Below are 27,292 nucleotides of genomic sequence, written 5' to 3'. Positions count from 1 at the left end.
CTCTCTCACGCAGCTACTCACCTGTTCTTAGCACTGACAGGAAAATCTCCTGACAAACAGGACAGTTGTCAGAGTGCTGGGTCGAGCACTATAGGGTGTGTTTAACCTCCCATTCACTGTAAATGGGGTAACTATGGACAAGCTTTTAGACTGGCTCAAATGTGATTACCTGGTCAGCAAACCCTCTGTTAGAGAGGTTGACGAAGCCATCAGATCCCTACCCACCTGGAAAGCTCCAGGATGCCAGGAGAAATTTGCAAATCTGCTGGCCATCAAACTCACAATTACATCACATAATGCGGGATCAACAAACCATTTCTCAGGAGTTCAAAGATGCCACCATTGTTCACTTGTACAAAGAAAAGGACAAAAACCTGTGTGTGACAACCACAGAGGAATCTCTCTGCTTGTAATAGCTGGTAAGATTCTAGAAAAAGTTCTACTCAACAAATTGGTAAGCCACATAGAATAACATGTACTGACAGAATGTCAAAGTGTGTTCAGGAAAGATAGAGGAACTTGCGACATGATCTCCACCCTTCAGCAAATACAGGAGAAATGCCATGAACAACAAATGAAACTACTGTGCCTTTGTTGACCTGATGAAGGCCTTTGACACAGTAAATAGAAAGGCCTTGTGGAAAGTCTTAGCCACACTTTGATGTCCTGTCAGAGTTGTGATTCTGATACAGCAAGTTTCATGATGGAATTATGGTCAGAGTCGCTGACTGTGGTGAATACACTGACCCCGTTGACATAACTAGCGGTGTGAAGCAGGGGTGTGCCAAGGCCCCTGTGCTCTTCAGAATATTCTTTGCTGTCATGCTTTCTGGAGTATTTGATGGAAAGGTTGATGGAATATATGTCCAATTCAGAACAGATGGTAATTTCTTCAACTTGAGGCAACTGAAATCTTCAACTGAGGCGTCAGGGATGATTATACGGGAATTGCTGTTGGTCGATGAGTGTGCCCTAATGTCACACAGTGAGCATGGTCTTCAAACAATGACAGACTGTTTTTCAAAAGTGCCTGGCGACTATGGACTAACCATCTGCTCAAGGGAGACAGCGATACTCCACCAACCATCACCAAATTCTGACTATACCCCATCTACTATAACTATCAATGACACAATGCTGAAGGCTGTATATGACCTCACTGATCTTGGAAGCACAACCTCCAGAAATGTCTGCATTGACAGCGAGGTGATAACTAGAATTGCCAGAGCAAGCTCAGCTTTTGCCCATTTATGCAAGTTACTGTGGAGGAAGCGAGGTATCAATTTCACAACAAAACTTGCTGTGTACAAAGCTGTGGTAATACCTTCCCTCATATATGCCTGTGAGATACGGACTACCCACTCCAGACATAATAAACAGTTGGACAACTCCCACATCCGATGCATTCAGAACATCATGGTCATTAAATGGGAGGACAAAGTGCCCAACACTGAGGTACTTCAAAAAGCAGTAATGTCTGGGCCCAGGCATTTTCAGATGGCGAAGTTTCTCTTCCTGCCGTCCGAAGAGTCGATATTACCTGTCCCACAGCCATTTAACGCTCCAATGAATGTTAATTGGCTGGAGGTGGGACTTCTGCCCCTCAGTTGGGAGGAAGCTCCGCCTCAGAGAACTACCAGCCAATCTGATTGGCCGGTAGCTCTAGTCCCGGCAGTGCCAGAAGCTGCATTGGACAGGGTTGGGACTGTAAGCAGTCCCTGGAGTCAAAGACCCGGCAGTCCAGGATCTGGTAAGTTTTGGGGGTTTTAGGGCAGGGAGGAGAGGTGCGGCTTGAGGGGCATAAGCAGAGGTGGGGGGCTTGTGGGAGTGCTTGTGGAGAGACTAGGGAGGGAGGAGGCACCTCGAGCAGCCAGATGTTTTGGGAGGGGAGGCACCCAATGGTAAATGGAGGCGCCCCACCCCCACCCCCCTTTCCTGCAAGTGGTATGAGCAGGGTCACTTTTCTGAATTCTCCCATGCCTCTGAACTCCTCCTGCCAACCTGAAAATTGAGGCTGGGAGGGAAATGGCCCTTAAGTGGTATTTAATTGGCCATATAAGGGCCTCAATTGGAGCAAGGGCATGGAGGCCAGCCTATCACCTGTCCGACCATAATATTGTGGGGAGCCAGTGAGAAGGCCATCTGAAGAATTTTATGGCCACACCCGCACCTACAAACCTGCTGGTGGGGGAACATACCATTCTGCCCCTGGAACTGAAGTACTCATGTTCAGAGTCCAGCTCAGATGGAGTGGACATGTAGTACATATGACTGACGATAAAATCCCTAAGATGGTCAGGTATTCATAACTTAAACTTGGACACCCCTGCATGGTAGGACAAGATTAAAGTTCAAGGACGCCTTGAAGTCAAACCTCAGGAAATGTGGCATGTCCACCACTGACTGGGAAAAAATGCACAAGAACTACCTGGCAAGCAATCTCAAGTACTTTGCTGTTTCCTTTGAACAGCAAAGAATACAGGCAACTAAGGACAAAAGGCAAGCTAGAAAGACCAGGCAATCCCAACAAAAATCAGACAATTCATCCTTGCTTGCGCTTTGGAAAGCCATGTAGATCTGAAATCAGGCTCCACAGCCATGTTCGAATGCACAACAGATGACTTTACACACATAAGAAATACCATCAGCAATAAGGGGAACTGATGATCACAATGATAAATTCAATTTGTGCTGCCCTATAGGTGGATGCACCAAAACGGCTCATAGGAGTGCAGGGGGCAGGATTCTCCAGGTATTCTGACACCATTGATCCTTCAACAAACATGAAACATGAAACATTAAATATGGCACCCAGAGCGCTGAAGCAGCAAGGTGATGGTGTGGCGGGCGAATGAGAGACCGCCTGCCATGGAAATGGCGTGTTTCCTGGGAATGCATAACTAATGCAGTGGATTTACAATGACATGGCGAGAAAAGCTGCCATTGCGGCTGAAGGGTAAAACATTTTTTTAACCTGCCCGCTGCCGCACTTAGTGCAAATCTGGGATGATTCCATCCCCTGTCTTGGATAAATCGCAATTCTTCCAGCTAAATACTGGTAAGACCAAAGACAATGGGTGGAATTTAATTCCACGCGATGGGAAAGATGGCGGCCAGGCCCACTTAATCATGGGAGAGGCAACACAGGAAAACATCCCACAATTAAGCCGGAGGTGAGAAGGGGCCACTGCAAGAAACTTGCCCACTTGGGGTAGGATGCCAACTAATGAGCCCATTGTCACCAATTGTCCTAGAGCCCACCAAAATTTACTGGTAGCTCAGGGATTAAATGGGAATCATACAGTTTCCCTGTGCCCCCCAAGGCCCATCCATCCGAGACCATAAGACATAGGAGCAGAAATTAGGCCATTCGGCCCATCAAGTCTGCTCCGCCATTCAATCATGGCTGATAAGTTTCTCAACCCTATTCTCCCGCCTTCTCCCCGTAACCTTCGATCTCCTTACCAATCAAGAACCTATCTATCTCGGTCTTAAATACACTCAATGCCTGGCCTCCACAGCCTTCTGTGGCAATGAATTCCATAGATTCACCACTCTCTGGCTAAAGAAGTTTCTCCTCATCTCTGTTCTAAAAGGTCTTCCCTTTACTCTGAGCCTGTGCCCTCGGGTCCTAGTCTCTCCTACTAATGGAAACATCTTCCCCACGTCCACTCTATCCAGGCCTTTCAGTATTCTGTAAGTTTCAATCAGATCCCCCCTCATCCTTCTAAACTCCATCGAGTATAGACCCAGAGTCCTCAAACGTTCCTCATATGTTAAGCCTTTCATTCCTGAGATCATTCTCATGAACCTCCTCTGGACCCTCTCCAGGGCCAGCACATCCTTCCTGAGATACGGGGCCCAAAATTGCTCACAATATTCTAAATGTGATCTGACCAGAGCCTTATAAAGCCTCAGCAGCACATCCCTGCTTTTATATTCTAGTCCTCTCGAAATAAATGCCAACATTGCATTTGCCTTCCTAACTACTGACTCAACCTGCAAGTTAACCTTAAGAGAATCCTGGACTAGGACTCCCAAGTCCCTTTGCATTCCAGATTTCTGAATTCTCTCCCCATTTAGAAAATAGTCTATGCCTCTATTCTTCCTACCAAAGTGCATGACCTCACACTTCCCCACTTTGTATTCCATCTGCCACTTCTTTGCCCATTCTCCGAACCTGTCTAAATCCTTCTGCAGCCTCCCCGCCTCCTCAATACTACCTGTCCCTCCACCTATCTTTGTATCATCTGCAAACTTAGCCAGAATACCCTCAGTTCCCTCATCTAGATCATTAATGTATAAAGTGAAAATTTGTGGTCCCAACACTGACCCTTGCGGAACTCCACTAGTCACCGGCCACCATCCTGAGAAGGACCCCCTTATCCCCACTCTCTGCCTCCTGCCAGACAGCCAATCTTCTATCCATGCTAATACCTTAGCTCTAACACCATGGGCTCTTATCTTACTGAGCAGCCTCCTGTGTGGGACCTTGTCAAAGGCCTTCTGGAAGTCCAAGTAGATAACATCCATTGGCTCTCCTTTGTCTAACCTGCTCGTTACCTCCTCAAAGAATTCTAACAGATTTGTCAGGCATGACCTCCCCTTGATGAAACCATGCTGACTTTGCCCTATTTTACCATGCACTTCCAAGTATTCTGAAATCTCAACCTTAATAATGGACTCTAAAATCTTACCAACGACCGAGGTCAGGCTAATCGGCCTATAATTTCCCATCTTTTGCCTCACTCCCTTCTTAAACAGGGGGGTTACATTAGCAATTTTCCAGTCCTCTGGGACACTCCCTGACTCCAGTGATTCCTGAAAAATCACCACTAACGCCTCCACTATCTCTTCAGCTATCTCCTTCAGAACTCTGGGGTGTAATCTATCTGGTCCTGGGCTCTCCTTCCTTTCCAGTTTTTTCATAATTTTCCATGAAGTTGAATCCACCCCCCCACACGCTAACCTGCTGCTTTGTTGCCCATTAGTCATACTTCTTGGAGTTTTACCCTTCCCTTCCCTCCCACTTTCTAGTTTAAAGTCCTGTTGACCACCCTATGTACCCTTTTCGCTAGAACATTGGTCCCAGATCGGTTCAGGTGGAGACCGTCCCAACGATACAGATCCCTCCTGTTCCAATACTGATGCCAGTGCCCCATGAAATGGAACCCCTCTTTCCCACACCACTCCTTTAGCCATGTGTTTACTTCCCTTATTCTCACGTCCCTATGCCAATTTGCACGTGGCTCGGGTAGTAATCCGGAGATTATAACCCTTGAGGACCTGTTCTTTAATTTAGTTCTTAGTTCCTGATAATTCCCAAACAGGTCCTCTTTCCTAGTCTTACCTATGTTATTTGTCCCGAAGTGGACCACAACAACTGGATCCTCCCCCTCCCTCTCCAATATCCTTTCAAGCCGGTCAGAGATGTCCCTCACCCTGGCACCGGGCAGGTAACATACCATGCGGGACTCTCGATCCTGCTTACAAAGGATGCTATCAATTCTCCTAATTATAGAATCCTCTACAACTACCACTTGTCTTTTTGCTCCCCCCTCTTGAATGGCCTCCTGTGCCACGGTGCCGTGGTCAGCTGGCTCATCCTCCCTACAGCCCTGTTCCTCATCCACACAGGGAGCAAGTACCTCGTACCTGTTGGACAAGGTCAAGAGCTGAGGCTCCTCTGTTCCTGAACACAGGATCCCTCTAGCTGCCTCACTTGCAGTCACACCGTGCTGACCCTGACCACTGACCGGACTTGAGGTACTTAATCTACCGGGTGTGACCGCCTCCTGAAACAAAGTGTCCAGGTAACTCTCCCCCTCCTGGATGTGCCGCAGCGTCCGGAGCTCGGACTCCAGCTCATCAATTCTGAGCCGGAGTTCCTCCAGCAACCAACACTTGCTGCAGATATGGTCATTGCGGCTCGCAATGGGATCTGCCAGCTCCCACATCATACAGCTACATACCAACCTACGAGGGAGTGTGGGGGGGGGAGGGGGTGGGTGTTCCCTTGTTGTCAGGCACTCTGTGCATGATTGAGGGACTCGGCATTGGAAAGGTGGGGCGGAGGTGGTAAAAGCTACACCCTGCCCTTGCCTCTGACCCGTTGCCCTCCTTCCCCCATGAACCCCATCCTGCCCTCACTCACCTGTGTCCAGGGATGCAGTGACTATCCCTGGTGAAGGCCTCAATGCATTACTGGCGGCAGTGGCGCTGTCGGCAATGGAGAGCTGCCAGCCTCTGATTGGTTGGCAGCTCTCTGCAGGGGTGTACTTCAGCTATTGGGGCCCTAAATCGCAGAATGCTGGCCAGTCAAGTGCCTGAGAGGCACATAATTTTGTTGGGCTTCTCCCACGGAAATGAAATGGGACTCTTGCTGGTTCTTCAACTAGTGGGTGAGACCCCTGTCACCCACATTAAATTCAGCTCATTGTCTTCAGCCTCACCATAAACTTTAATATTGTCACAGATTCATTCCCATTCCTGGCCACCAAATCAGTTTGAGCCAGACTGCTCACAAACTTGGCATCCTATTCTAGTTCTTGTATTCACTTTACAAAAAGGATGTAGAAACATTGGAGAAAATGTGCAAATAGTATTCACAAGGATGAGACCAGAACTGAGAGAGTGCAGCTTTCAAGAAGGACAGAACAGGCTAGGGTCCTTTCTTCAGGTCAGCTGCTCCCCAGAATGCAAATTTTGTGCCTTCAGCCTTTCTTACATTGAAGTTTTTTCCCCTCCAATATGGGTGAAGCAATATTACATAACCTGTAGACCCCACCATCGTTGAAGCACCAGGACAAGTTATAGAAAGTGGCTTTCCCTAGATTGAGCAAATCAACATTGGTTGTTGACAGCTAGATAGGGAAAGAGTTGAGAACAGTGAGAATGAGCAAAGCCAGGGAAGAGCAACCAACAGCTAAATCTGAAGGGGTAAAAGATAAGACAAAAACAGTAGCAATCAATTATAAACTGCTAAGAAGAAAAGGACGTCCTTCTCCCAACTTTTCCCCACCTTCATCAAATGGATTCATCCACACTGAGCAAAAAAATAAATGCTAGGAAAGTAGGCAAAAGAGTCTAAAAGACACGCATGGATGATTACCAGGGTGTATACTTACAGAAGCACTTAGATACCCACCAAATTATCTCTCTCAATATAGATGGCAACAATCTGACATCCAAGATGTTAACTACAATGAACCATATTTAAAATAAATATTTCAAAATCTTGCACAACAATGGCATCAAATACCTCAAAAGAAAACATAACCTTTACTTGGCACAGAAGTTTTAAATTTAATACACATATATTAAAAAAGACAAGTTTTCAAATTTAGTAACTACTATGTATATATTTTTTATTTTACCCTGGTTTGGATTAGTGTCTTGGTGCCATTTTCAGACACGGTAGTAATTTTTGGCAGTGCACTAAGTGTCTCCAGGTCTGAATAGCAGCCCATCCTGTCCTCTAGAAACCAGATGTCACCTTGCCCAATGTCCTATATAGCATAAACAAGGGGGAAAAAGTGTAAGTCAATCTGTACAAAAATAAATCAGATGCTTAAAATCAGTACTAGTTGTAGGGTAACAGGTTAGATTCAGGGTTATGATTCTATGATAGTATATAGCCTATAGAGTTACATTGCTAAATAAAGATTTTCCACAACAAGTTTACAATTTTGGGGAAAAAAAATAAAGCAATTGTCAAATTCCTTTAGTCACATAGCAATGTATAATGTTGGGATAAATACGGTGGGAAGTAAAATACATTTAAAAACTTTAAATTGTTGTCATTTTATTGGCGGCTGGAGAAAACTGTTTCACAAATTAAAATCATTTTCAAAGTTAAAATGGAACTGTTCAAAAGTTGTCCATTCCCAAACTTCAAATAGTACTAATAGATTGTTTAAATAATCCAAAAACAGTCAAAATGTGATTAGAACATTGAATCATATAGCACAGGAAGAGGCCATTTGGCCCATGATGCCTGTGTTGGCTTTTGAAGGAGCTATCTAATTAGTCTCAAACCCCTGCTCTTTTCTTATAGCCCTCCACATTTTCCTCTCCATATATTTATCCACTTTCCTTTTGAAAGCTATTAATGCATCTGCATCCACAACTCCTTCAGGTAGTGCATTCTACATCATAACAACTCACTGTGTAAAAAAGGTTATCCCTCTCTTGTTTTTGTGCCAATTACTTTAAATATGTGTCCTCCAGTTACTGACCAACCTGCCAATGGAAACAGTTTCTCCCTATTTACACCTTCAAAACCACTCATAATTTTGAATACCTTTACCAAATCTCTCCTTAGTCTTCTCTAGTCTTGCCACATAACTGAATTTCCTCATCCCTGAAACCATTCTAGTAAATCTCCATTGCACTCTCTCTCCAAAGCCTTGACATCCTTCCTAAAGTGTGATGCCCAGAATTGGACTCAATATCCTAGCTGAGGCCTAACCAGTGATTTATAAAGATTTAGCATAACTTCCTTGCTTTTGTAAGTGTATCTCTGGGCTGAATTTTACGCTGATCAGGTGGGTGTGTGCCTGACCCGATCGGGCGTGAAATCGCACGAGATGACATTGGGCAAGCGTCCCTGAAGTCACCCTGCACTCGCGCAAAAGTCGGAAGCGCACCCACTGACAATTAAGAGGGCTATTAAGCCCATTAATGGCGCAATTGTCTGTCATTTTACGTAGCCAGTCCAACCTTACAGTAGGCAGACGGACGAATTGGCCAGGCAGCCTTTACATTTTTCATTAAACCTCATCCAAGGGTGGGTTGAGGTTTCCATTATTAAGTAAAATAAAAACAGAAATCTGTGGATAGCATTTTTATAATCTATTTGTTCAGGTGCTTGATTGTGATGCTGGACATTTTTTTCCTGATTTTCAAAACTTTATTTCCTGGGTTTCGAGTCTTTAGCTCCCTGAGGCAGTTTTCTGCCTTCAGGGAGCTTTCTGTCAGCACTCATCCATGCCCACGTTAATGTCATCGCCCGCCCTCCTTCTGCCCCTACCCCGGCAGCGCTGATCTTTTCAGCGCATGCTTCACACTGGCTGGCCCGTTAATTGGCCAGCCAGCGTGAAATCGTGGTCGGGGCCGATCGCGGTCAGCGGTCTGTTTCCCGGCCACTCCCTGGCCTGCCAATCGTGCCTTCCCGTCGAGCTGAAAATTCAGGCCTTTATAAAGCCAAGGATCCTTAAGCTTTATTTTTTTTTTAAAAAACAGCCTCATTAACTCGCCCTGCACCTTCAAAGACTTGTGGATGTAAACCCCCAAATTTCCCTGTTCCTGCATCCCCTTTAAAATTGCACCATATATTTATATTGTCTCTCCTCAACATTCCTTCCAAATCCATAATGTTTGCATTAACCAACCATTTTAAATGCTACCTTACCATTAACAAAGTTTCGAGACAATATTATTATGATTGCGTTCTCAATAAAAACATTTTCCGAGGGCAGACCAGGTCTGCTGAAACACAAGTCTGCTATTTAACTGGTTAACTTTGTGCTGTGAAGTCTCGGCCAACTTTGGCATTAGTAACAAGGTATCATATATAGTATTAACAACAAGTAGTTATAATTTATTGTATAAACAACTGTCACTAACCGATCTTTGTTCATAAATATATAAAGGATTTTGATAAATTATTGATTATTAATAAAGTTAGTGAATAAACAATAAACAACATTTAATTGTGACAATTACCCTGAAGCACTAGTTTTTACTGAGTGAAGACATAGCACTATCCTTTGGTTACAAGAGACTAAATTCAACTCAAAAGGTCAGATAAAGAAAAGTAAACTTTATTACATTGGAATTTGCTGTGAGAAGAGAATGAAAAGCATGAGCCCTTAGTTTTTCACTGGGATTTTGTACAGGACGTTGTTGTCAGTGGGATATCTAACTGGTGCATCTGGGACCTGTGTGAACAAGGCAAGCAACCGTGTATTTCCTTAAACAATAAGATTGAAAAAAATCATTAATGAGCAGCGTAGTCTGAATCAAAAAATGTCAGTTAGAAAAACAAAGTCAATGTCGCATTGGGTAGAGGAAATAAAATAAAGGCAGGAAAGTTTGAATTAAGAAAGAGGGAGATAAATGACAAAGTAGAAGTTAAAAATTTATAAATCTTCAACGTTAATTAAAAGCTGAAGGAATGACATTTCACACTTGTAGAAGTTCATTTTCAGTGCCAGAGAGGTTGTTTAGTAGTTATTAAGACTTCCAACACTGCTAATAGCATACTTAGACTGGAATGGTCAAGCCCTAACTTGCTGTAGTGAGCTTAGTCAATATCTGCAAAGTGAGTACAGAAGAGACATGCTGTTCAATGCATTTGAATGGGTAGCCAGAAGTCAAGGTGCTGTTTTTATGCAGTTCATGGAGGGGAAATGCATTGTAGACAACAACTTCAGGATTGTTACATTTACTGATAAACACACGCATGTTCACTGGAAGTTGTTGTCCAATTTGTGCGTGAGTAATAGTGAGAGCAATTAACCTAACCAGAGGAGGAGGCACCAAAAATATCCCCATCCTTAATGATGGGCAAGCCCAGCATGTCAGAAGAAAAGATAAGGCTAAAGCATTTGCAACCATCTTCAGCCAGAAGTGCTGAGTGAATCATCCATGTCAACCTCCTCCTGAGGTCCCTTTTAGTTGCCAGTCTTCAAACAATTCAATTCACTCCATGTGATTTCAAGAAATGGCTGATGGCTATGAATACAGCAAAGGCTATGGGTCCTGACAGGATCCCGGCTGTTGTACTGAAGACTTGCACTCCAGAACTAGTCTTGCCCTTAGCCAAGCTATTCCAGTACAGCTAAAACGCAGGCATCTACTAGACAATGTGAAAAACTGTCCAAGTATGTCCTGTCCACAAAAAGCAGGACAAATCCACTTTGAATAATTACTACCCTGTCAGTCTACTCTCAGTCATCAACAAAGTGATTGAAGGTGTTGTCAACAGTGCCATCAAGCAGCACTTATTCAGCAACAATGCTCAGTTTGGGTTTTGTCAGAGCCACTTGGCTCCTGACCTCATCACAGTCTTTCTGTGGACCAACGAGCTAAATTCAAGAGGTGAGAGGGATTGCCCTTGACATTAAGGCAGCACTTGCCCCAGTGTGGCATCAAGGAGCCCTAGCAAAATTGAAGTCAATGGGTATCAGGGTGAAAACTTTCCGCTGGTTGGAGTCATTCTCAACACAAAGGAAGGTGGTTGTGGTTATTGGAGGTCAATTACCAATGCACCAGGACATTGCTGCAGAAGTAGTAGTGTCATAGGTCCAGCCATCTTCAGCTGCTTCATCAATGAGCTCTCCTCCATCATAAAGTCAGAAGTGGGGATGTTCGCTGATGATTGCATAAATATTCAGAACCATTCACAACCCTCAGATACTGAAGCACTCTGTGCTTGCATGCAGAAAGACCTGGACAACATTTAGGCTTGGCTCATCAGAGGCAAGTAACAATTGCTGCACAGGCAATGACCACCTCCAACAAGAGAGAATATGATCATTTTCCCTTGACAGTCAATGACATTACCACCTCTGAATCCTCCACCATCAACATCCTGGGGTTACCATTGACTAGAAACATAACTAGACCAGCCATATAAATATGGCTATGACAGCAGGTCAGAGGCTAGGAATTCTGTAGCGACTAACTCACCTTCTGACTCCCAAAACATCATCCACCATCTACGAGGCATAGGTCAGGAGTGTGATGGAATACTCTCCGTTTGCCTGGATGAGTGCAGCTCCAACAATACTCAAGAAGCTCGACACCATCCAAGACAAAGTAGCCCGCTTGATCAGCATCCCATTCACCTCCTTAAAGATTCACCCTTCCACCACTTCCACACAGTGGCTGCAGTGTAAACCACCTATAAGCTACACTGTAGCAATACACCAAGTTTCCTTCGACAGTACCTTCCAAACCCAAAACCTCTACCACCTAGAAGGACAAGGGCAGCAGATGTACAGCCACCTATAAGTTCCCCTGCAAGCCACACACCATCCTGACTTGGAGCTATATTGCCATTCCCTCACTGTCACTGGGTCAAAATCCTGGAACTCTCTCCCTAACAGCACTGTGGGTGTACCTACACCACATGGACTGCACCGTCCATGAAGGCGGCTCACCACCACCTTTTCAAAGGTAATTCAGGATGAGCAACAAATGCTGGCTTTGTCAGAGATGCTCACATCCCAAGAATGAATAAAAATAATTAGCCTCACCATCATTTCCTCAGGAAAGCCTAACCCTTTATGTCTAAAATCAACTGCGCAGGAATCCTTATCAGCAAAAATTGCTACATATACAACTAATATAATAGTCATATCACTAAAAAGCAAATGATCTTGTTGTTATCTGATTGCTGTTTGTAGGACCTTTGGGGGAGGGGGGTAGGACAAGGAATGGGATCTCCATTTTACAGGATGTAAACTTTGATGTAATATGCACAGAAATCTAAAGCCATTTCCTGATTGTGCCAAAAGTTAGAACTCTCATATGCGCAAGAGGAAATCCTGCATGAGGGGCATGCCCTCTGTTGTGAAATACTTGCATGCATCAAATTTGATCATGTTTTGATAGATGTTGGTAATTCATTACATACAATAATATGTTATCAGCATATGGAGAGATTTTCTGCGCAGTTTCTCTGGTTTGTGCTTGGTAGATGTCCAGATTTGCTCTGATACATTCTGCCGGAGACTCTGCAACCAGAGGAATGTGCAGACAGGATAGAGTTTTGATGAAGGGGGAATACAGGAAACTCATGGTAATTAGTGAAGTGCGAAGGCAGGATTTTCATTTACATCTGCAGTATATTGTTAAAAGACATTCCTTTAAATGTCTTGCGGGGAAAATGTCTATTCTTATTAGCCGAATTTCCATCTGGTGTCCAGGGAAACTACCAGAGCAGGAATATTGGTGCTACTGCAATGTGAGTTGCATTGAATAATGACCTGGTGTAATTCTTCAAAGTAATCTTGTATTATGCAGAGAGACAATATAAAATAAAGGGTACAATTCTAAAAGGGATGCATGAGCAGAATGATCTGGGTGTATTTGTGCATAAATCATTGAAGATGGCAGGACAGGTTGAGAGCGCAGTTAATAAAGCATTCAGTACCCTGGGCTTTATCAATAGGGGCCCACTGTACAAAAGCAAGCAAGTTAGGATAAAGTTGTATAAAATACTAGGTCGGCCTTAACTGGTGTACTGCGTCCATTTCTGGGCATCACACTTCAGGAAGGATGTGAAGGCATTATAAAGGGTGCAGAAAAAGTACACAAGAATGGTTCTGGGATGAAGAATTCAGTTACGCAGAAGGATGGAGAAGTTGGGACTGTTTTTCTTGGAGAAGAAAAGGTTGAGAAGTGATCTGATAAAGGTATTCAAAATCATGAGGGGTTTGGATAGAGTAAGTAGGGAGAAGCTATTTCTATTGGTGGAAGGAACCAGAAGGCACAGATTTAAGGTAATTGGCAAAAGAAGCAATGGTGACATGAGGAAGAACTTTCAAGCAGCCAGTAGTTAGGAGCTGGAATGCAGTGCCTGAGAATGTGGAGAAGGCAAAGTGAATTGAGACTTTCAAAAGGGAATTGGATCATTATCAGAAAAGGAAAAAAAATTGCAGTGCTATGGGGAAAAGGCAGCAGAATGGCACTAGGTGTATTGCCCTTTCAGAGAGCCGGTACAGAAATGACAAGCCAAATGGCCTCCTTCTGTACTGTAACCATTCTATAATTCTATAAGCCATCTGATTTACATGGAGCAACCTGAAAGTTCAGATCTTGGTCAATAATTAGTAGTCTGCTTTGAGGACTTACATTGGTATGTGTGAAACGCATTAGGTGTGGTTGTACTTTATTACACAATACTGTAATTGCCTTGACGGCTTCTGAGGAGGTAGTTGTCACCAGCGCAAATGGAAGAATTTCAGCATGAGAGGGATCAGCATGGAGATTAAAGCCTTGATCGGGTCCTGGGACCTTCCTAGGATAGGGAATTTTCAGGGTCTGTTGGACCTAGCTGGCTAATTTGGTGCATCGAGCAATTATGTGCTTTCCACGGAGCCAAGAGTGCCAGGTTACATTGGTATTGTACAGTTTCTTGTTACATAACTTGGGACTTGTTTTTAGAGTGAGGTATAAAAGTTTAAAACTACTCTGCTGTTCTCAATGTGCTGAGAAGAATGTTATGAGAAGTTGCCCCAGTTTGTATTCCTCTTCTTAATATTTGGTACTAGCAGGCCAGAGAGGCTTCTCAGTGCCCTGATAACATATTATTTAGTCTTTCTTTGGTCAATATCAGGACTGTTTCAGTATTTTCTGGTGGTCTCAAGAAAAAGTAAAGTTTGGTAAAACAGTAAAACATGTTAATATAAAAAGGAAAGCTATTTATATCATGCTTGCAATTAATCCTTTGACCCTACTTCAAAAAAGTGCAAAAGATCTCCTTCATAGTTATTTTGTAGCTTGGACGCATTACATTCAATCTTAAAAGAATGGTCTATCAAATCACATTGAATAGCATTGTTTTAGTAATATGGACCTGCTATATTTTAATTCCTACTTCCATTTGTAGAGCTCCTTTGTTTTGTTTAACTCTAATTGCCAACAATTCAATAAAACCATTCATAAAGACGTTTAAGTAACATCTTGGTTCCCCTCAGGTGATTAATCTCTAGCTTTAGTGCTGCAGAGCACCACCTAGTGGAAATGAGTGTATTAAAGCTATTCTGTATTTCACTGCAACAAGAATTTGGTTTTGGAACAAGTCATATACTAAAATTATGGTAATTACAAAATAAAGCAAGTAATTTATTCTTTCATGGGAATTGAGCATTGCTGACAAGGCCAGCTTTTGTTGCCCACCCCTATGAACCCATGAACTGAGTGGCATACCACACCATTTTAGAGGACAGTTAAGAGTCAATCACATTGCTGTGGGTCTGGAGTCACATGTCGGCCAAACCAGGTAAGAACGGCAGATTTCCTTCCCTAAAGGACATTAGTGAAACAGATAGGTTTTTGTGACAATCGATAATGGTTTCATAGTCGCCATTACTGACACTAGCTTTTAAATTCCAGACTAATTCCGGTATATTTAACTAAAGAAACAAACCAGATGTGCTTAAATAGAATATTTATCAATGAACATATGTAGATTAAATAGGACGTGCAAGTCAATCGTGAAACTTCAATTCAATCAGTCAGGTAAAATTAAATATTTTTTTCATTTAGACAGTATACAGTACACTTGTAATTCAAGGCTAACTCAACTTATTAGATAGTTCATATGCTTCAGGACAGTATTTTTACTTTGCTTCTTTCTTTATGTTGCCTCTCTTCTCACCCCACACAACTACTGTGGGAGATTCCCATAGATCCATCTTTGACCCACTTTTTCCTCATCTATATGCTACCCTGAAAGCTATAATCTGAAAATATTAGCTCAACATCCAACCAAAGAACTCCCTGCCAATCTCTGAACCTTTCAACTGACTGTGTTGTCAGACTGTTCTCCAATAATCATCTTGGATAGCCTACAATTTCCTCCCTCTAAATATTAGAAAACTGAACCATTGGTGGAATCTTGTGCCCTCCCCTGTGATGAGTTTGGTGGCAAGGGGTATTTCATCAAGTGGGAGGGTGGTGGGTGGGGACCCTGACACCTTCCAGCCTCCACCCCAATTAGGTCTGTGGTGAGAAGGCCTGTGGATGGTTTCCCACCCCACCACCAGTTGAGACCCTGGTGTGTTTGCCTGTGGGTTCCCAGAGAGTTTCCCTCGTTCAAAGGCACTCAGTGCCTGATCAAGGTGGTGGGGGCTGTAGTGATGGGAGTTCTGAAAGCCAACCCCATGCCCTTGCTGCTGACACCTCTCCCTCACCCTATCCTGTGACCCCCACCCCACGACCCCCTTCCCACCATCACTCACCCTGTGCCTGGGTCCCTCCTTAATCTGAGGCATCGGTGGGTGTAGTACCAGCAGTTGTTATCAATTCACCAGTGACGCTGCTGATTACAGAAGAGCTACCAGGAGCCTTTTTTTAATTCATTCATGGGATGTGGGTGTCACTGGCTAGGCCAGCATTTATTGCCCATCCCTAATTACCCTTGTTCAGAGGACATTTAAGAGTCAACCACATTGCTGTGGGTCTGGAGTCACATGTAGGCCTGACCAGGCATGTAGGATGGCAGATTTCCTTCCCTAAAGGACATTAGCGAAACAGATGGGTTTTTACAACAATAGGCAATGGTTTCGTGGTCATTAGACTATTAATTCCAAATTTTTTTTTATTGAATTCAAATTTCACCATCTGCCGTGGTGGGATTCGAACCCAGGCCCCCAGAGCATTACCCTGGGTCTCTGGAATACTAGTCCAGAGACAATACCACTATGCCTTTGGTTGGCTGGCAGCCCTTGGCAGATCAGGCTTCTGCCCCCCAAGATCCTTTATCCCTGCTGCTGGCTTGTCAAATGCCTGAGTGGCACAAGATGCGATGGGCCTTCTTGAAAAGAAGTGACACAGGGGCCTCACTGGCTCCAGACGGTACCGAGATCCCTGTTGCCTCCACAACATTCCACCCATTGTCCTGGCCCTCAACCACGGAGTCTCTAACCTTTAACGGCCCAAATCCCTCCCCAGCTGTTGTCTCAGTATAAATAAGACTGTGTGCAACTACAGTGTCCTATTAATCCTGAGCTGTCAATCCCATATTCTTCTTCATCATGAAGGCTAACTACTTCCATCCCATTTTCATCAGTCATCTTCCACCAAACCTCCAGACTCAACTATTTCAGTGTCCACCGGTTTAGTCTCCATTCCTCCCTATTCTGTAAAATTCTCCAAAGATTTGTTACCCATACTCAAACCAGCAATAAGTTCATCAAGTTCATCACCCCTGTCCTTCCCACATTGTCCCCCAATACTCTAGAAACCTCAAATTTAAAATTCTCAATTTTGTATTTGAATTGCTTCTTCCCAATTTATCCTTCCCAATCTCCAAACTCCTTGAGTCTTACTATCTCATTATTCCTCTGTCCATTTCTGTACCACCCCTGCTTTACTCTACTGCTGGCAGCTGAATCTTGCTGTCATATCCAGCTTTAACTAGTCTTTATTGCTTAAACTATCTAATGCCTTAGTTTGGCCTTATTAACATACCACTGATGGTTGCCAACTTTCCTGGAGTCTCCAGGAAATAAAGATTAAACCCCAGGACACAGCTGAAGAAAAATCATCGGCGCATTAAAGATGGTGCTTTTTTAAAAAAAAAAATGACAGTTCCAAGTTAAATCTTGTAAACTAGCTCCAATTTTCTTATATTCAAGCTTTTCACATGACTAGCTTAAGATTGTACTTCCTTCCCTAGTCACAGTAATCAGACCTACAAGCAAGTTTAGCACTGTCATTATATGTTAGCTTTGACCTTCAGGTAACTTATCTGTTTAATCACTTGTTAATCTCCCTTACGTAATGGATTTACTTGTTTAGATATGATAGAACTAGAGTGTGCCATTTTGTCTGTAACCTCAATAATTAGCAATTATTAAACAGTATCATATTGCAGTTTTATAAGTCATGAGGTCTCAAATGCATGATAAAAGTAATCTTTATGAATGAAATAAAGTGAAGTTCATTGTTTCTCTATGTGTGGACCTTGACTCAATGGTACCACATTTACTTCTGAGTCATAAGATTGAATGTTCAAGTCCGACTCCAGGGACTTGTGCATACAATCTCCAATTCTCAGAGGTGCTGTATTTTGCATGAGACATTAAATCAAGAGCCTGGTGGATAGAAAAATATCCCAGGACATGGGATTTCTCCTGTTTTTCTAACCACCATTTGTCTCTCAGCGAACACCACTGAAATTAATTAATTATCTGGTCATTTATCTCATTACTGTTTGTGGGAATTGACTGCTATTTTTGCCCACATTATCATACTGATTACATTTTAAAAGTGCTAATTGGCTGTTACGCTCTTTGGGATGTCTTGCAGATTTAAAAGGCACTGCAAAAATACAAATTTTATCTTAGTGTTTATTATATTAATACATATTTATTGATTTCAATGAAGGTTAACGCAAACATAGAGATCAACGTCATATACACTAGTCAAACCAGTTACCTTCATTTCTTCTTTAAAATGGAAAATTTGTGGTGCGAGGACTCATTCAGTGACTGTAACTATATATTACTGCTATGAGTCACAGATATGGTGATTCAAACGCTGGACTCTTTCTGGATGCACTGAAAGTATTTAGATTAGGACTAAAGAAGTTCTGGATAGTTAACGTTTTGGTATAATATATAAATAAATTGCACAGGATTATCTTGCCTTTTGATTTTGGTCAATTCCCAGTGTAGAAAGGAGCTTCTGTCGAGTGTGCGATACATTCCAGCTGGATCTTAAGGACACTTTATTTAAATCTTGAAGGATTTCCCATGCACTTGGAAATTCAGGACTGGAACAGAACAACAATACGAAGAAATAGACAAAATGGTTTGTACACTTGTGTGTTTGCTGTTTAGCCTGCATAGCGAGTAGATGGGGTTGAGGGAATGGGACATTAATTCATTCAGACAGACTTCCTCAATTAAATTTGCTGGACAAATATTGATAGAATGTGCCACTGCATGGTGATGTTTGGTGTGGAATTCCAACCCAGCGCTGATGAAGTAACACTGTTATATGTCCAAAAATAGGTTTAAAGGTTGGTGCTCAAACATTTGAATTACCATCCTGTACCAATGTGAGAGGTTAACTCCTAACTGACAGCCAAGAAAACTCACCTAAAGAGCAGTCCCAATTTCAGTTAATAGGGAATTAGATTCCTGCAAAAACTCTTGGAACACAAAGTTCTCTCTGGCTCCTTGAATATCTCCCTGCTCTTCTGCTCTCAATCTTTTCAGTCATGATGTTTATGCCTGTTTTGTATGTCTTTCTGCCTGTGTCTGCCCTGTCCCCTTCTGTTTCTCTGCAGCTCCCACTCTTGTTTTGCAGTGTTAAGAGTAAATCTTGACGTTGCCCAATTCCCAATGGATTCGAGAGTCGAAGCTGTGTAATCCTTGATGGGTTTGTGAACTGAACTGTGAGCAGTCTCCTTTTGTGGGCTGAATGGGAATTACACAGACTGATGCTGGATTGTAGTAAAATGCTGCTGTAAAAACCTCAAAAGGTTTGAGATAACAACATGAGTTAAAAATAAATGCAAGATTTAAACTCAATGTTGCAAAACAAGAGTAGGAGCTGCAGAGACAGCAGAAAGGGACAGAGACAGAGAAACATACAAAACAGGCAGAGAGACACATGCAAGAAGAGGCTGGGAAGAGAGAAAGAACAGGGTGATATTCTAGGAGCTGGAGAGAACTTTGTGCTCCGAGCGTTTTTGTGAGAATCTAATTCACTATTAACTGAAGTCAGCACTGCTTTTTAAATGAGTTTTCTTGGCTGTCAGTTGGGAGATAATCTCACACATCGGTACACAATGGGAATTCAAATGTTTAAGCACCAACCTTAAACCTAGTTTTGGATGTTTAACACCGTTCCTTCATCAGCACCAGGTCAAACTTCTGGAATTCCTTATAACACATTGGGGAAGCATCAGCACGAACGCTGCAGCACTTCAAATAGATGGCCTACCATCACCATCTCAGGAGCATAGGGTCCTGCCAACATTGCCCATAATCACATGAACAAAAGATTTTAAAAATTAGAACAAAATCATCTCTGTATATTTGCCACAGAATAATTTATACACAGTTAGTTAGAGTTTGGCCTTATAGTTATGGGAGCAGTGTGGGTCAATCATGGAACTAAGCTGCATTGGTCAATTTATTTTTGTTGAACCTGGACTGATAAGTAGTTGATCAGAGACTTCACACAACAGGTAAGATGCACTATTTAGAGTGCTACAGGTCCAGCTGTTAGTTGTCAGTTTATTGTGTGTTCTAGGCCTATGGCAGTTTTTCATTTAATTTGTTCTCATCTGAGTGATTGGATGACATGTCTTCCAGGCAGACAGTATGTCACAGTATTTAACAGTAATAGGAACTTTAGTAATGGCATGTCTCAGATTACCATATTAATAATGAAAAGGCTGCGTTTGTTGCTAACGCTGTGCACGTGCTGTTCTAGTGTTTTACTCCGTAATGTCATTGTGAGTGACAGAGTAGGTTGTGGCCAGTAGAAAAGATGGTGCTGCTCATATTATCATGGCTATGTTTTAGGTGGTGTCCTTTAATTCCAAATTGAAGCAGATTGGCTGGAGTGCCTGTCACTCACGAAGAGGGAGTCAGTTTTCCGGGTCGGGGCCCCAGCCAGACTTGGGCCTCAGCCGGTGGTCCAAGCGGGAGTCAGGTGGAGGGTTTACAGAGGAGAGGGGTTGATGGGTGAGCGGGAGGAAAGGGATGGGTGTGAGGAGGAGGGGAATGGGTGTGAGGAGAGCAGGGGATGGGTGTGAGGAAGAGGAGGGGGTGGGGATGAGATGAGGAGGAGGCAGATGGATGTGAGGAGGAGGGGTATGGGGATGGGGGTGTGAGGAGATGAAGGACACTATACCCAGGGAGGATTGATTTATCAAACTTTTTTCTCCCTTTCACTAAAAGGAGCTTTCATGGCTAGAACACATGGGAGAATAAAAAGTTTTATAATTATAGAGAGCAAAAAACATGCAAGGAGTTTAGAAGTAGTTTTTCTTTTGAAAATTAGGAGGTAAGCAAGCAGAGGGAAATATTTTCAATATGCTTTAGCTGCAGTATAGCCTCCTTTAACCAATCTATTTGGGGAACATGGAAATCAATTTACATGAGTTGAGATGAATTATGGTTCACTGTACATATTTAGGTCACAGAGTTACTCCTTCCGGCAGGAGGGTGGTGATGGAATTTGGGACAGGAGTAACCAATTTTTTTTTTAGGCTTCACAGCAAGTCACAATCATGTGTGATGCATCTGGGAGGGGGAAAGTTACTTGGATGTTTTGTTCCAAGAGGCAGTCACACCCCTTAGGTGAGGTACTTCAGATTTGGTCACGGCCAGGGATAGGAGGGTGTGACTAAGAGTGAGACAGGCATGGGGATCGGGAAGGTAGCAATGAAGGCACCTCAGCCCTTGCAACTGTCCAACAGGCTCAAGGTTCTTGCAACTTTTATGGAGGAGAGCAGGGACTGCAGGGAGGATAAGCAAACTGACCACAGCACTGTAGTGCAGGGAGCCATTCAAGTGGGGGGGAGTAAAATGTAATGCAGCATAGTTAGGGGAAAGATGCTGCTCTTTTCAGCTGAGAGCGAGAGTACTGAAGGCTGTGTTGCATGCCCGATGCCAGGGCTAAGTATATCTCCTCAGGGTTGGAGAAGAACTTGGAGTGCGAGGTGAAGGATCCAGTTGTCATGGCCCATGTGGGTATCAATGACAGGTAGGACTAAGAAAGAGGTTCTTTTGAGAGAGTATGAGCAGCTAAGGACTAAATTAAGAAACAGAGGTGCAAAGATAATAATTTCTGAATTACTAGCTGAGCCACAACCAAATTCGCATAAGGTAAATAAGGCTAGGGAGTTGAATTCATGGCTCAAAGATTTATGTGGGAGAAATGGGTTTTGACCCATGTGGCACTTGTACCAGTACTGGGGAAAGAGGGAGATGTGATGTTGGGAATGCCTTCACCTGAACCATGCTGGGACCAAAGTACTGGCAAATCATATAATTAGGGCTCTAGAAAGAGATTTAAACTAAATAGTGGGGAGGAGGTGGCAGGGTTCGTGTGAGGAGAGATTTGGAAGGTTAAAAAACAAGGACAAGGCAATAGTGCAGGGTAACGATGAGGGTATGGTGACCAGAATGTGACGGGAAAGGTCAGAGCATTCAAACATAAGGTTGCACCAGCAAATAAGTTAGGGAAAAATAGCAAAAACGACTGAATTCAAGGCTCTTTATCTGAATGCACACATGATTTGTAGCAAGATGGATGAATTGATAGTACAAATAGAAATAAACGAGTATTATATGAAAGCAATTGTAGAGACATGGTTGCAAAGTGACCATGTTGAATATTCAAGGGTATTTGACATTTTGGAAGAACACGACAAACGTAAAAGAAGGTGGGTAATTTTGTTAATAAAGGAGGAGATCAGTACAGCAGTGAGAATTGATATTGGTTTGGGGGATCAAAATGTATAATCAATTTGGGTGAAGATAAGAAATGGCAAAAGGAAAGAAGTCACCGGTGGGAGTTGTTTACAGGTCCCCTGACAGTAGCTGCACTGTAGGATAGGGTATACAACAAGAAATCATGGGGGCTTGGAAGAAAAGTACTGCAATAATCATGGGAGATTTTAATCTTCATGTAGATTTGACGAACCAACTTGGCAAAAATAGCCTAGAGGATGAGTTCATGGAATGTATTCAGGTTAGTTTCTTACAACAACAAATACTTGAACCAACCAGGGAACAGACTATTTTAGACCTGGTAATGTGTAATGAGACAGGATTAATTAAGGACCTCATAGGCAAGAGTGATCATAACATGGTGGAATTTAACATTCAATTTAAGGGTAGTAAATTTGGGTCTGAAACTAGTCTTAATCTTAAATAAAGGCAATTACAAGGGTATGGAGACGGGAGTTGGCTAAAGTGAAATGAGAAAATAGGTTAAAAGGTAAGAGGGTAGAGAAACAGTGGCAGACATTTAAGGAGTTATTTTATAACTCTCAACAAAGCCATATTCCATTGAGAAAGAAAGATACTATGAAAGGATGCACCATCCATGGCTAACTAAGGAAGTTAAGGATGATATCACACTTAAAGAACCGGCATATAAAGCTGCAAAGATTAGGCCTGAAGACTGGTAAAATTTTAGAAATCAGCAAGGGATGACTAAAAAAAGAGGGAGAAATTGGAAAATGAGAGAAAACTTGCAAAAATTATTTTAAGAAAAGAGAGTAAAAACTTCTGCATGAATAAAAATGAAGAGAGTAACTTAAGTAAGCATTGGTGCCTTACAGGATGAACCTGGGGAATTAATAATGGGAAATAAGGAAATGGAAGAGGCTTTGAAAAGTATTTTGTCTCTGTTTTCACAGCAAAAGAAACAGAAAGTATCCCAAGAATAATAGAAAATCAAAAGACAAAGGGGAGGGAGGAACAATCACAATCACTAGAGAAAAAGTACTAGAAAAACTAATGGGATTAAAGGCTGACAAGTCCCCTGGACTTGATGGTCTGCATTCTGGGATCTTAAAGGATCTGACTGCAGAGATAGTGGATGCATTTGATGTAAACCTAGATTTTGGAATTGTCCCAGTGAATTGGAAAGCTGGAAATGTACAGTTTAAGATAGGGCTGAGAGAGGAAGCAGGAAACTATAACTCAGTTAGTCTAACAACTGTCATTGGGTAAATGCTGGAGCCTATTATTAAAGACGTAGTAGTAGGACACTTAGAAAATCATAATACAATCAGGTAGAGTCAACATGGTTTCGTGAAAGAGAAATCATGTTTGACAAATTTATCAGAGTTCTTTGAGTATATAACAAGCAGGTTGGATAAAGGGGAACCAGTAGATGTAATGTATTTGGATTTCCAAGAGGCATTCGATAAGGTGCCTCATAAAAGGTTACTGCATAAGATAAGAGCTCAAGGTGTTGGGTTGATATATTAGCATGGATAGAGGTTTGGCTAATTAACAGGAAACAGGAGAGTCAGGAGAAAATGGGTAATTTTCAGGTTGTCAAATTGTAACTAGTAGGTTGTTGCAAGCATCAGTGCTGGGGCCTAAACTATTTTAAATCTATATTAATGACTTGGATGAAGGGACTGAGCATACTGTAGCTAAATTTGCTGACAATATAAATATAGGTAGGAAAGCAAATTGTGAGAAGGATACAAAGTCTGTAAAGGGATATGGGTAGGTTAAGTGACTGGATAAAAATTTGGCAGATGGAATATAATGCGGGAAAATGTGAGGTTGTCCACTTTGGCATAAAGAATAGAAAAGCAGAGTATTATTTAAATGGAAAGAGATTGCAGAAATCTGAGGTAGAGGGACCTGGTTGTCCTTGTACTTGAATCACTAAAAATCAGCATGCAGGTGCAGCAACGAATTAAGAAGGCAAGTGGAATGTTGGCCTTTATTGCAAAGGGGATGGATTATAAAAGTAGGCAAGTCTTGCTATCGCTGCACAGCACAATGGTGAGACCACACCTGGGGCTGCATCTTCCGGTCGGCGAGCAGGGGACGGGGCCCACTCACCGACATGTAAAATGACTTGGGGTGACTTCGGGCATGCATCCCAAAAATCATTTAGATTTTCAGTTTGACGGGCACGCAGCCGACTCAGCTGTGCGCCCGCCGAACTGTCAACGGCCAGTTAAGGCCTTTAAAAAAGTAATTAAGCTAATTAAAGGATCTGCCCGTCCAACCTTAAGGTTGGTGGGCAGGCGAGGAGGCCAGGCGGACTTTAGAAAAAACATGAAACCTCATCCACGGGTGGGATGAGGTTTCATGAGGGTTTTAAAATGTTTACGAAATGTTGAAATAAAAGAAATTGACATGTCACATGAGGGGACATGTGAGGAATTTTCTTCTATACTTCCACAAATTTTTTAAACTTCCAGCGATCGCCCTGAGGCAGCACTTTGCCTTAGGGAGATCTGTGTGCTCTTTCGTGCGCATGCATGAAAGAGCGCACTCCCGGCTCAGGGGATCTCCCCCCCACCCACACAGGGAGCGCATAGCACTTCCGAGTGGACGTCACGCTGGGCGGGCCTTAATTGGCCCGCCTACGTAAAATGGCGGCACGCCCCCGACTGGGGGCACCGATCGGGAACCCACCTGCCCACGCCCGCTCCCGCACATTCCCCCTAACGGGAGTAAATGCTGCCTTTGGAATAATGTGTGCAGTTTTGGCCTCCTTGTTTAAGGAGGGCTACACTTGCATTGGAAACAGTTCAGAGAAGATTCACTAAGTTGATCCCTGGGATGAAGGGTTTGTCTTAAGAAGAAAGGTTGAGCAGGTTGGGCCTATACTCATTGGAGTTTAGAAGAATGAGAGGTGATCTTATTGACACAAGATTCTGAGGAGGTTTGACAGGGTAGATGCTGGGAGAATGTTTCCCTTTATGGGGAATCTAGAACTACAGGACACAGTTTAAAAATAAGGGGTCTCCCATTTAAGACGGAGATGAGGAGAAATTTCTTCGCTCAGAGGATTGTTAGTCTTTGGAATTCTCTTCCATTGAGAGCGGTGGAGGCTGGGTCATTAAATTTATTGAAGGCTGAGTTATACCGATTCTTTTATCAACAAGAGAATTAACGGTACCGGAGGGAAGGCAGGAAAGTGGAGTTAAGGCCACAATCAGATCAGTTATCACCTTATTGAATGGCAGAGCAGGCTCGAAGACCCTCCTGTTCCTATTTCTTATGATCTTATAGCCACCCACTAAGTCATGGGAAGGATGTCTGATGTCCAAATGCCTTCATTTATGCCTCACTCAAGCCAATTGCCTTTCTGGGCAACACACTTGAAAAAAATAACTGATTTGATGGTACCTGGCTAAGTCCCAGCAGAAAGGAACTAGCACCCTCTTGTGCTCCTTTTGCCAAGGACTCTGGTAGTTGTAAGTTTGCAAAAAAACTGTCTGCACCTTTATTTTTTCCTCTCCCTTGCATTTCACTTATAACTTGCTCATCCTTTTGTTTGTTTCCCTTACTGTAACTCCACTTTTGTTTCTCTTTCTCTCTCAGTATTGCCCCTCATCCATCACTTTAATTTCTCTCATTTTACATTTTCTCTTTTTCTTTCTTACCCTTCTTTTCACTCCTGGAGCTAAAGAGCTTCCCTTAGCTTCCTTGCTATTATTGCAGGTGTCTCGGGTGTTGGACACTCAGGGCTCTCTGCATGTGCTCTCTTTCCTCTCTGGTTTCTTCTATGTTCCATCAAACTTAGTGTTTACAGGATGCTGGCATTCGAAGATCTCGGCCTTGCTCTCATCTGTGTATTCATGGCTCTCACATTCACTTTCTTCCTCCTGTGACCTTGTCCTATTTCTGCCCTTCACTTCTCTTACTCACTTTCTATCTCAGCTTTCTGGTTCTCCCTCTCTTGCACAGCTTATTTCTCCTGGACTCTGTCATTCCATTTTTCACCTTCCTCTTGGGCCTTGGCTGGAAGTTGGTGGTACTGCTGAGCAGACTCTTTGCAACAATGATTGGGAAATGAAACACAATCTGTCTGCCTATGCCACTGATGCAATCATACTGCTGGTCTGCATCTATCTATCTTGTACTGAAGCGATGGCATTCTTTTCTAGAAATATCGACTTCCCCGAATCCTAGGCCTGAAAATAACGCAGAAACTACAGGGATATGAACATACAAAAGAAAAAATAGACAGAAAAAGACCAGCTGGTTCATTTGAGTCTGTTGCATTGAACCGTGTGGCAACATGACCCCCAATGCTCCTTACATATCAGCAGACATGGAGTCTCCTGGCAGAAGCAAAAAAAAAAACAGATGAAAAAAAACCCGCTGGGTTAATTCAAGAGAAAAATAATTCTGGAAAAATTTCTCACCAATTTCAAATGGTAGATCAAAAATGGGTTCCAGGAGATAATAATTGTCACAAAATATATTACCCAATAATTGTACAGTGAAGGAGTACTGGTAGAGTGTGACATTGTCTAACTTGAAGCAACTAGCAAAGCCCAAGACTTGTCACAATCTCACTCCTTCCCTCTGCTGCCCTGAGATATAGCTTCAAACTGCTTCTGTCTCAGAATTCAACCCTTTCCTTAGATTCTCTACATCCCATTTTCCCTATCCCCAAATTACTTTAAAAGGTACCTTCTTCCTCCTCCCCAGCTTCCTTAAAATACCCTTCACAGAAAAGCACTAGCTTCACTTCCTATATATGATGTATCTTTTCTGTCCATCATCACCCTTCTGCTCAAAAATAACCCACGTGCACACATGCACACACTTATAGAATTGCTCAAAATCATTTCTCTATTCTGGTCAAAATCTGCTTTCTTCTCTTGGTTATTGAGGAAGGATGATTGATCGAGTGATTGCAGCCATTAAGTTTGTAAAATTAATGCTACTACATTTTTAAAAAATGTTACTAACCACACAGTTTAGAGTACAAATTAGATCAATTTTACTCTGAATTAGAGTGCAGGGGTGTGGCCCAAAGGTTGGCTTGGAGTTGCAGCATTCAACACCCACATGCCTCAGATGTTTTATGGCCTCCT

The 27,292-nt window shown here is 42.8% G+C and overlaps 1 protein-coding gene across 3 annotated transcripts in view; it reads right to left on the bottom strand.

Annotated features, from left to right (window-relative positions):
• The window catches only part of LOC144693110 (uncharacterized), a 58,118-nt gene that overhangs the window by 7,023 nt on the left and 23,803 nt on the right, over positions 1–27,292 (bottom strand). For 2 of the 3 annotated variants that reach the window (XM_078562525.1, XM_078562526.1), the window contains exons 4-5: positions 18,385–18,511; positions 7,377–7,508 (exon numbers count right to left, since the gene is read on the bottom strand). In XM_078562525.1, coding sequence (XP_078418651.1) covers positions 7,377–7,508; positions 18,385–18,511 — 259 coding nt within the window. The remainder of the gene's footprint in view (positions 1–7,376; positions 7,509–18,384; positions 18,512–27,292) is intronic. The other variant, XM_078562527.1, reaches the window with a different exon arrangement.

Source organism: Cetorhinus maximus, chromosome 18 (assembly GCF_964194155.1).
Source record: "Cetorhinus maximus chromosome 18, sCetMax3.hap1.1, whole genome shotgun sequence".
Lineage (NCBI taxonomy): Eukaryota > Metazoa > Chordata > Chondrichthyes > Lamniformes > Cetorhinidae > Cetorhinus > Cetorhinus maximus.
Note: the sequence above shows the minus strand (reverse complement) of the source record. Positions and strands in the feature narration are given on the sequence as shown.